At 45.3% G+C, this 11,045-nt stretch overlaps 1 protein-coding gene across 2 annotated transcripts in view; it reads right to left on the bottom strand.

Annotated features, from left to right (window-relative positions):
* Positions 1-7,425: 7,425 nt before the first annotated feature.
* Positions 7,426-11,045, bottom strand: part of Tgfbrap1 (transforming growth factor beta receptor associated protein 1) — a 60,823-nt gene continuing 57,203 nt past the window's right edge. For both annotated transcript variants that reach the window (XM_046423305.2, XM_046423304.2), the window contains exon 12: positions 7,426-10,068. In XM_046423305.2, coding sequence (XP_046279261.1) covers positions 9,892-10,068 — 177 coding nt within the window. In that variant the 3' untranslated portion in view covers positions 7,426-9,891. The remainder of the gene's footprint in view (positions 10,069-11,045) is intronic.

Below are 11,045 nucleotides of genomic sequence, written 5' to 3'. Positions count from 1 at the left end.
GGGTGGGCTCCCAGCAAAGTCTGTCAACACAGCATGTAATTTAAAAAACCAGAGAGGCCTGGCACAGTGGCGCACGCCTGTAATCCCAGTGGCTCAGGAGGCTGAGGCAGGAGGATCACCAGTTCAAAGCCAGCCTCAGCAAAAGCAAGGCGCTAAGCAACTCAGTGAGATCCTGTCTCTAAATAAAATACAAAATAAGGCTGGGGATGTAGCTCAGTGGTTAAGAGCCCCTGAGTTCAATCCCAGTACCCCCAAATAAATAAATAAGAGGACTTAGAACATATACAAATCCTGAAGTCCTAAGTACTAATTCACAACTGATCCTTTATTCATACTTCAATAAGTATATCTCTATCTCCTCAAAGATAGCTGCCTCCCTTTTATCCCTGGCCTACGTCTGTGGTGAGGAGAAACTTTTGCCCCATGAACTTTTTCAGACACAAAAGATGAAAGACATGTTCCAAACTGTTTGAAATTTTGTAGACACCAGGGGATGAACTTTACAAAATCAGAAGAAAAATTACTATTAAAAGAACAAGAATCCCAGTGATTCGGGAGGCTGAGGCAGGAGAATCGTGAGTTCAAAGCCAGCCTCAGCAATGGCAAGGTGCTAAGCAACTCAATGAGACCCTGTTTCCAAATAAAATACAAATAATAGGGCTGGGGATGTGGCTCAGTGGTTGAGTGCCCCTGAGTTCAATACCCAGTACCCACCTCCCCTTCCAAGAAAACAGTAAGCAAACAACACAGGTCAACTTTGCCCAAGAATTTGCTTATGTTAAAGGAAAGAGTAATTTCAAAGTCTCAGCTACTGAACAGTGGAGACTGGTTGCCATGGCAGCATGGAATGGGGCACAGGTCAAACCATGGTGATTTAAACATTTAAGAAAAGGGAGGGCTTGGGGGCCCTTGCTGGAAGATTAGCATCTGGATTCTATATGAATAAAAAGATGTTTGAAAGCAAGAGCATCGGGCATGAGCCACACTCTGGGCAGGTATCCCAGGTTACTTTTGCAGAGAGTTCAGATTGCCTCCTGCTCTCTGCCCTTCATCCCGGAGGAGTCAAGAACAAGGTGTTTGGGAATAGGAGAGGTGACAGAGATTGCCATGGTCCAAGAAGGATCAAGTGGGGAGGTGCTTCATGTATTCTTCCTCATTGTTCTGGAAGGAATGGGAAGGGCTTATCTGTGTGTAAGAAGAGCTTAGCTGCTACTAGACCTTGACCTTCTGCATTCACAAATCTGAGGGTCCAGATGTGCAGTTCAGCCCCTAGAGGTGCTGAGGTAAACATCTGAAGATCCCCATGGTCCAGTTCATAAGAACAAATCACTTGCTCTGGATCTCCATGTTCTGTGCTGTGGCCTCTGACATCTGCTGGCCTTTTACCAATCACTCCAGTCTCAGAAAAACCAACCAAACTCATTTAGAATTTTTAAAAAGAAAGACTTGCTGCTCCTTATGCATGGTCCTTCAGGGGAATAAATTTCCCATTTCCTCCCTCATTGAAATGCTGCGGCCATAGTCTCTGATTTCAGGATTTTGTGTCGGAGTCAGGAAGCCTTTGAATGCTGTATTAAATATACCATGAAGAGAGGAGCAGAAGCTCATTGTGAAACACAGTCAAGACTGAACCTATAAAAATGCATAAGGAAAAGTGGAAATCTTAATTTGCCCTCAAGAGTGAACAGAAACAAGGAAGAAACTACTTGGAAATTGAGGCTCCTTCTACCCAAAGCCTCTGTATTATCACTGGGATTTAAAGGGTCTCTAAGGACGCAGCCAGTCTAAGTTACTAGAAAGAAGCTCCCCAGGCAGGGACCCTGGGGACTCTCAGCAGAATGCCTCCTCTTGAGATCTGCACAGGTAGCCATGAGCATGAGTTTCTCTCCAGACAGCACTGGGGTGGGGATGGGGGATGGGGGAACCAAACAATGCAAAACCAGACTTGGATATGACTGAGCCCTTCAGCTGATACGAGATGACATTAACTTATTAGAGCGTAGGCTTCAGATTCTATAGAAGAATGGCATGTTTGCCATGCTGATGAATAAATGTTCCCTACTTTTAAAAATAGTTTTAAAAAATGATGTTGGTTTTTCTTCAATTATAAAAGTAATTTGCCCCGTGCAGAAATAAAAACAACCAATTCACTTCTTAGAATTTTTTGAAACACAAAAGCATAAAGAATGTGATTTTTTTCAAATATTTTAAAGTTGTACATAAAAATGTATATGTTCTTCTGCAAAATTCAGACCCTACTGTGCCACTGATCCTTCTGGGGCCTGGCTTTTATTTCTGTTTTGTTTTGTGTTCACATTTTGAAGTGGCTCCTGGTGGCTGTAGTTTTCTATTGTGTGGATGTCATGAGATCCAAAATAAGTGCTACTTACTTTGCATATTCAGAGGGGGTTTTCCTGCTTTTCACTCTACTTTTAAAAAACACTATAACGAATATCCTTGACATAAATCTCCCTGCCTCCCAACTGATTGTTTTACTAAAATTAGCTTCTAAAAGCAGAATTGGTGGACAGGACCATAAAATTGCTTTTTCAGATCATTCATCTCAAACTTTCCTCCCACCCGCTGAGCTTGAGAATAACCAGAATCTTGGAAAATCCTGTGGGTGGGTCACGAAGTGCTTCCCAGGAGCCCCTGGCACCCTCCACCAACAGGCTTAGAACTAGGAGTTAGGAAGCAGATCATCAGGTAGGGAGGGTAAGCACGCAGCCATGCTGACTGAGGAGGCATTTTCAAAGAGCTTTGCATTTTGGCCAATTAATATACATTCACTAACTATCTATAGAAATATATGAGAGAAAATGACCACAGGGATTTTGTACTTCTCTGGAAACCAGTTTGGACTAAAAAGACTACCTGTGGCAAACTCAGGACAATTTGAGTCATTCAGACTGAAGAAATCCCTTGAATACAGCAAGCTAACTAGTTGGCCAGCTGGACCTAGGAAGTTTCTAGACTATCTTAACTCCTGTTTCTCACCCTGTATTATTTCTTTGGAATGAATTGCATTCTTCTAGATTTATATGTTGAATTCCTAACCCCCATGTGATGGCATTGGGGTGGGGGGTTGCGAGGCGATGAGGTCATGAGGGTGCAGCATCTCCATGATGGATTAGATCTTTCTGCCATATAAGGACACAGCAAGAAAATGGCCAGCTGCAAGCCAGAAGAAGAGTCCTTACCCATAACTTGATGTTGAGCTTCCAGCTTTCATAACTATGAGAAATAGACACTTGTGTGTAAGCCACCTGGTCTGTGGTGTTTTGGTATAACAGCCCGAGTTGACCAAGGCAATTCCCCTTATGCTACCTTTCCTACCTTGAAGTGAGAAGTATATTAAAATCTTTTCCTATTCTCTGTCCTGAGAACAGAGAGGAATACAGCTGTGACCATCCCAGGAGCCTAATAAAAATGATGTATTAATGTGTCTTTTTTTTTTCTCTTACACTTTGATCAATAAGTCAATTTCTAGAGATAGCCAACAGGGTGCCCATGAGCACACTTCTCAAACCAACCAGTCCGAAGTCTAGGGGCCACCCGCCTCCTCTTTTATGCTCCTACATTCTGGGCCACAATGACCTGCCTTAATCACTACAGGGCCAGGTACCAGACAGCCAGAGGCAGTCTCTTTGCCCCAGAGCATGTCAAAATTCTCAGATTAGCCAATCCTAAATCTACCTGCGCTGCCTCACCTGTTCCTCCCTGGAGACACCACAAAGCCTCCTGTCTGTGTCGTTGTGTCCCCCAACCCCCACACCATCTCCCGACTGGCCCTGGCATGTTCCCATGTGGCCCTGCATGACATCCTTTTGGGAGCTGTACCAGTTGACATCACCGTACCTCAACATTTCTATTAAACACTTTATTTTTTAAAAAGCATTCTCCAAACCAGCTGATGGACTAAACCATTTCGCACTTTGTCTTTTTGTCCCTATCCTGTGCCATTGAAAACTTTGACTCTATAAAGACCAAGATGAACAGGCAAAAAACCAGATGGAAATGTTGGCAGTGGTTCCCTCGGTGGGCTTGGTGGTCTTTCCACAGCACAAATACTCGTTTGTTCTTCTGCTTGGAACCAGGAGAAGGCTTGACCCTGCAGCCCATCTATCCCCTCTCTGTGCACCCTCAGCCTTTGTCCTGCTCTGTTGGAATTATCTCCATGTTGAGCACTTGCCAGGCCAAGACCCAATATTTCTTCTTTACCATTTTATCTGCAGAGCTTAGCACTAGGCCTGGCACATACTTTTGAAATGAATAAATGCCTGAATGTATGAATAAAGGAGTACATGAAAAGAAAAGGGAAAGACTGTTTCCTTCACATGAAATGCAATCCTTGGTGAGCCCTCCAGTCCCCCCTCTGCAGCAAGGCCATTCCTAACCCTGCAGTTGCAGGATGTGATCATGAGCTTGGAGTAAGTCATCCCGGCTTCGACTCTGCTCCAGAAGGGCCTGCAGCCGCTCGTGGGTGCAGAGAGGTCCTTCCATCTTCTTGCCCACGTATGTGGTGGCTAATTTTATGTGTCAACATGACTGGGTCATGGAGTGCCCAGATTAGACCTTCTTTCTGGTTATGTTCCTGACATCATTTCCAAATGAGATTAACATTTGAATTGGTAGCCTCAGTGGAATAGATGGCCATCCCCTAGGTGAGTGGGCATCATCCAATCATTGAGGGCCTGAAATGAATAAAAGGCAAACAAAATAAAAATCCACTCCCTTTAAAAAAAAATTTGTCTCAGTCAGTGCTTGAGCTGAGACATCTCCTCTCATGTGTCCTCAAGCTGGGATTTACCATCAGCTCCCCTGCTTCTCCAGTCTTTGGACTCAGACTAGATTTAAGCACTGGCTTTCCTGGATATCCTTTTTTTTTTTTTTTTGTACCAGGGATTGAACTCAGGGACATGCATTGAACTCAGGGGCATGCAACCACTAAGCCACATCCCCAGCCCTATTTTATTTAGAGACAGGGTCTCACTGAATTGCTTAATGCCTTATTGTTGCTATGGCTGGCTTTGAACTCACGATCCTCCTGCTTCAACCTCCTGAGCTGCTGGGATTACAGGCATGCACCATTGTGCTCGGCTTGGATATCCTCTTGCATATGGTAAATCATGGGGCATCTTGTCCTCCAAAATTATGTAAGCCAATTCCTCATAATCTCTTTCTCTGTTACACACACACACACACACACACACACACACACACATACTCTCTCTCTCTCTCCTCCCTATTACCCTATTAGTTCTCTTTCTCTGGAGAACCCTGGCATGGCCACTCTGGGCTGGGAACAGCTGACCAGCTCTGTCCATTGCTTCAGAAGCAGCTCATTTTCTAGTCTTTGTATAAACACAGAAATATCTGAAAGTTATAGCAATAGGTGCAAATGAATCACAGACAGACATTGGCATCACCTCAGTCTGCTTTCAAAGTTCAGTTGCGTGAAATTACAGTGACAGGGCAGAGATAATGATCGGTTCACAGGATACTCTCGAATGCAGGGTGTCAGGACAGCCAGCCCTCCCTCCATAACTAGGTAATCTTTTTTTTTTTTTTTAATTTTCTTTGTTCTTCTTAGTTATACATGACAATAGAGTGTATTTTGATGTGTTATACATACATGGAGTATGACTTCCCATTCTTGTGGTGGACTGAGTTGAGGTCCCCTTTTCCTTTCTAGGGATCTCCTTGAACCACATTGGGTGACAAGGAGATCGTGGAATGAGATTCTGGATTTGCAGACACGTGGGACACATCCCTGGCCATGCTGAGCAGGACCTCCTGTGCTGGGTGTCATTGGGTCCTCCCCTAAGATCCCCAGATGCTCTAGGACAGCATTTGATACCACAGGCTGATACCAGACCCACTACCTAGCCCTGACTTCCTTTGCTCAGAACAACTCAGTACCTGAAGGGCACTCGGATACGACCTCGCTCCCCTCCCACCTATGACTCCCCAGGTCTCCTGTTGCCGTGGCCACAGTCAAGCATGTCAGAGCCCAAAGGACCCAGGTTCCCCAGCATCTTACTGCTCAAGTCCCACAGCCTGTCCTGTTGTGCGCGTTGCTTTCCAATCCCTTCTTGCCACGTGATCTCATTTAACTAATTTACGACTCCAGACTGCAGAGTGAATCATAGCGGTTTGTTTCCTTTCCCTGGTTGCAAACTGAAGAAAAGCAGGCTTCATTAATTCAAGCGCTTATCTTCGACCAGTGTGTTAACAAGCTTTTAAATGCTGCTCCAGCCACTGAGCTTTTTTGAGGAGGTGAAAGGGCTTCTGGTCCATATGGTCTAGATTCTTAGACATTTTCATTTCAAACGCTAAGGTTGACAGAGCTGTTAAGAGCAAATGGGGTGTTAGTTAATATCTAATTACTCCTAGCACAAGTCACAGCTCATTTAACTGAGGCAGACGCCAGTCTCTGCTTCTACCGACGGACACATTTAGGACATCAATTTACACTCTGTCTCTCAGCCACTTGCCTGTCTCTTGCCTGTGTAACAGTCTCACCATCCAGTGTGACTCCACAGCCGCTTTCTTGCCAGTCATGCTTCGACACCTAAGTCCACCCGTGCCACTCTCACATTCCCTGATATGCTAGTGGACGTTGGGATCCCAGGAACAAAAGACTGTCAAAAGATGCTGCTCCAGGGTTTTCCAAAAGCAGCGACACTCAGGTTTGAGTACAGTGAACCCTGGGCTGGCTTCTGGGTGCATCTTGTTTTCAGAAAAGCACCGGGCTGGGGAATCTGCAGGCAGGAGCTGATTTTCTGGCATGGTTCCCAAACTCCAAGAAAGTCACCACAAAACAATGCCCGTTTCTTCCACGTGAAATACAGTGAGTCATGGCACCTCGCCTGGACCCACTCATGTTTGGGATGGCCTGGCTAAGCCTAGGCAGAATGGGGTTAGAATAATCGAGATGGAAACCATGTTACATGTCCTTTCTGCAGAAGGGTACCTGGAAGGAAAGAAGAATAAAAGAAAGGGCTGAGCTAAAGTAGGGCTGCTCAAAGACCTGCCATGAGCAAAATACTAGAGGAGGAGAATTTAAAAGGTGAGATTTGATTATATTCCTTGAATGTGTTCAGGGATAGAAATGCAAAGGGGACCTGCTTACTGAAGAGCATTCAGCTAAAAGAGGAAGTGAGTAGAAGTCACTGGAAATCTCCCCAGTGAGTGCGTGATTCCTCAGAGAAGGCTAGAGGTGTCGAGCAGCACCCTAAGAACATGCAGGAGATAAATTCAAAGGTGGTCCAGGAGGAACAGAACTCCAGGGGCAGCCACTACAAGTCCTTCTGTGAGGGGCAGATGGCGAGGTTCTAGAACTCCTTAGACTAGGGACAGTGTGCGTGGAAACCATCACTTCATCAAGAGAATTTTCATTTTAAAAAAAATTACAGAGAGAACAACGAATTAAAAGAATTTTAATAAAATCAACAAGTTTACATTTGTACATCTTGTGTATCTGGGACCCAGTCAGGGGAGAAGGATAAAGTTGCAAGGACAAACGGTTCTATGGAACAACAGGCAAAAAAGCAAGGACTACCCCAGCTGCGCAACAGACATCTGGGTGACAATGAACCCCACGGCCACCTCCCTGCACCCTAGAGTGAGCAAGCGCAGTTTACCAAACTTCCCAGCTCTGAGCTCAGGCCCAGGCCCCCCAGGCGACGTGACGCTCCTGTGTTAATACTTGATAGGCCACGGCAGATAAACAGTCCATAAAATTAAACAGTATTGCCCATAGAATATTAATGTAAATTGATTTCTGTTCATGCTGTTTTAACTAGAATGGCTACGCTGAACCTAATGAGAGGGAAAAGGTCTGAGTGACAGTTCTAATTGCTCTATTCAACGGCAGTCACAAAACAGCAGGCCTGGTAGAAAGAATCATGTATTTGTCTTAAAAATAGGATTTAAGAAAAGGACCTCGTGAGAGAGCAAGAGGGGTTAGAGAAGACAGTTTTTAACATATGAGACAATCCTGCATGTTGCCATATTATTCCGCCCGTGTTAAATGATTCAGTAGAGGGGAAACTGCCCAACTACAGCTTTCATTCTTGGAGACAATGGCAGGCGTTTCAAAATATCCATCCAGCTTCAGAGCGGGGAGGAAAGAAGAGACTAGTGTCCCCGGGTCAGGAGTGAGCAATCCCAAGCCTTTTCCAAGACCGCACCCATCTTGTGGACAGAGAAAGCAGTGTTTTTAAAAGTATAATGCTGCGTATACAGGTAACTTGCTCTTTGGGGAATACAAACCTCAACTCACAGGTTGCAGTGATAACACATGCAACAAAATGAGTTCCTAAACAGTCATCCAGGAACTGATGCTCATGACCCGGCTTGGAATTCAGACCAGTTTACACAGCACAGCATACACCTGAGCCAAAAGAGAATTTCTTCATTGTTTATTCTTTAGATAATTGAAACATGGTTAGGAAAAAAAGGTGCCAACTCCCCCAAAAACACAAGGATGTTTTTGCTTCTTGGCTCACTCAGAATCCCAAAAGAAAAAAAAATACAGTGATCATTATTAGTATAACAAACATTTTTTAAAGAACAGACAGTGAGTTCTTTATTCCCCCCAGGAAGGCCCAGGATGATGAAGAAAGGGTGTGTTTCGCCGCCCTCCTATTATAGGTACCAGCAGATCCCGGTTTCTCAAACATCGTGGTTACGGGGTATATTGTCTTTATGGAAATTCTTCCCAGCACAGGTCATCACAAGGATGAAATTCCAAAGAGGCAGTGAAATGGTAAGCGCTGCAGCTTGTCTGACATGATGCAGAAGCACAAAGCAAATCCCCAGGTGGTTATGGATGAGAGACCTTTCTTCTGCAGATTCCGGAAGTCTCAGAGCAGGCGTAGAAAGTGCTGGCAGGTAAGTCAGCCTGACTGGACCTCCTTGGAAAATCTTTAGAAGCACCTATCAGGAGCAAGGGTGCCTCCATTCAGGGCAAAGGCAGTTTTGCCCAGGGTCTGACTCCTAAAAAGCACACTTGGTTTAGCTTCTCTTGTTTTCCCTTTTCATTTCTCAAGTCTTCAGTAGGAGGTACGTTTTCACAAGAAAAAAATAGCCCTAATGAACATGACAGATGAATTTCTCAATGAGAGAGGAACTACAAAGATGCTATGAATTCAAATGAAAAGGTTTAGTGGAACCTGTTCATCAGGGAGCTTCTAATCAGCAGATGATGTCACTGCAAAGGAACCTGCCTTCAGGTCCCCAACATCTTGGGCTCCCTGTGCCCACTTCAGAATGGGCAAACTAGCTTCTCTCTTGGACCTTTATCGGTTTCCAAAAAGATCTCCATTTGCTAGGCAGTCCGAAGCACAGGAATTTACCCAAAAGTGATTGATGGAGTAAACAAAACAGAACTTTTTGGGGAATGAGAGCTGATGGGAAGAAGAAACAAAAAGTATGTCCCTAAGGTTGGCCTCTTATAGGGACAAAGGCAGAGCCAACATAGTTGGAGAACCGTGCCCTGGACATGCCCGGGGTGGGAAGGGCTTCACCTGAAGACCATGCAACACCTTTCCAGTGCCCAGGTGTCTCAGGAGGGCTCTCTCACCTGTCCCGACCACACGGGGAAGACTCCCTTTTCTTTGAGGGGAGACCTCTGTTCTGGACGACTGTGTTTCTGGACAGGTGAACTCAGGCCTACTTTCGGGACTCTCAGGGACTCCCATTTACATTCATACAAAGAACGGTCAGCAGTGAGGTGTCCTTGTTTCACAGGGACTTCGGTGTCCCCGGCACCCAGGTGCCTTCCCTTTGTCCCGCTGGCATGAAGTGTGGCAGCTGTCTGCTCTTGGTGTCCAGCAGGCTTAGAAAAGACCTCGGAGTCCCCCTTGTGTGCTTGAGCCAAGCTTTTCAAGTCCGGGTGCCAGGGCTGGGCGAGCTGGGCGTCGTGTGTCTGTTGGTGGCACAGTGGGTGTGCACAAGCCCTCCATTTGGGTATCTGACAAACACAGGCTCGCCAAAGGGATTCTGGCACAGCTGGCAAAGCTTTTGGTCCGAGAGCCAGATTGCGCTTCCTTTCAACTTCATCTGCAAATAGAAACCAAGAGTAGTCACGCTGCATTTAAATCCCAAGTGACCACCTTCTGTTTTTTAAGAGTTGATGCACTTCCTCCACCCCAACCCTGCAAGGATGGTTCTCTCTGATGCAGACTGTTTTCATATCAACTTCTTTAAACAGTATGCAAGCAGTGGAAATAATCAAACCATCCTTGGTACCCAGAGAAGTAAAAAAAAAAAGCTGTTCTTTGTTTATAAAAGAAATTGCTGCTTGTTGGCATTTCTATTCCAGATTCTCCCTCCAACATTCTCAGGGCTCTGTTTCACCCTAGGCCTGATGTGAATGTGAGAGCCACACAGGACCATGCACCATCTCACTCCCTGGCCCTCGCACTTGCCAAAAAGAAAAGTACAAAAAAGGGACTTGGCCAAGGTTCTGTGGCAAATGAGAGGCACATTCCTGATTGGCTGGGCAATACAATCTCTTTTCTTTAGAGGTAAACAATAAAATGGAGCTGTAAAACCATCAGCCCAGGTCCGGTAAACAGACTTCAATTTTGCAAATGGAAAAGTTCTAAAAATTCACTCTCTACTTGCTGTTGCCATGAGCCCTGAGCTGCTTTCCTTCACCATGCCCTTCAGCCGTGCTGTTCTGCCTCACCTTGGGCCCAGAACTATGGAGTCTGCTAGCCATGAACTGAACCTCTGAAACCCACTTGGACTCCTGTGTATGATCATAAAGAAGAATGTAAAAGCACAGAAAGTGAAGAGGGAAAAAATGATCTTCCTGGCTTTGGTTTTCAAAAGTCCTTCAAAATATGGAAACTGAGGAAGAGAGATCAACTATTTTGCACAGGGTCCTATGACTGGCAGGTGGAGGAGCCAGGATCCTCCCTTAGGAAGCCTGGTTCTGAAACTGGTTCTCTTTTTCACTCTGTGATTCATCTAACCTGGAGCCAGCTGAATATTTTTGTCTGTTGAATTCAGGAGAGAGAACGACTATTCCA

This window comes from Marmota monax, unplaced genomic scaffold (genome assembly GCF_021218885.2).
Source record: "Marmota monax isolate L192 unplaced genomic scaffold, Marmota_monax_Labrador192_F-V1.1 WCK01_AAM20220418_F8-fsc00271, whole genome shotgun sequence".
Lineage (NCBI taxonomy): Eukaryota > Metazoa > Chordata > Mammalia > Rodentia > Sciuridae > Marmota > Marmota monax.
This window is presented reverse-complemented; position numbering and strand designations above follow the sequence as displayed.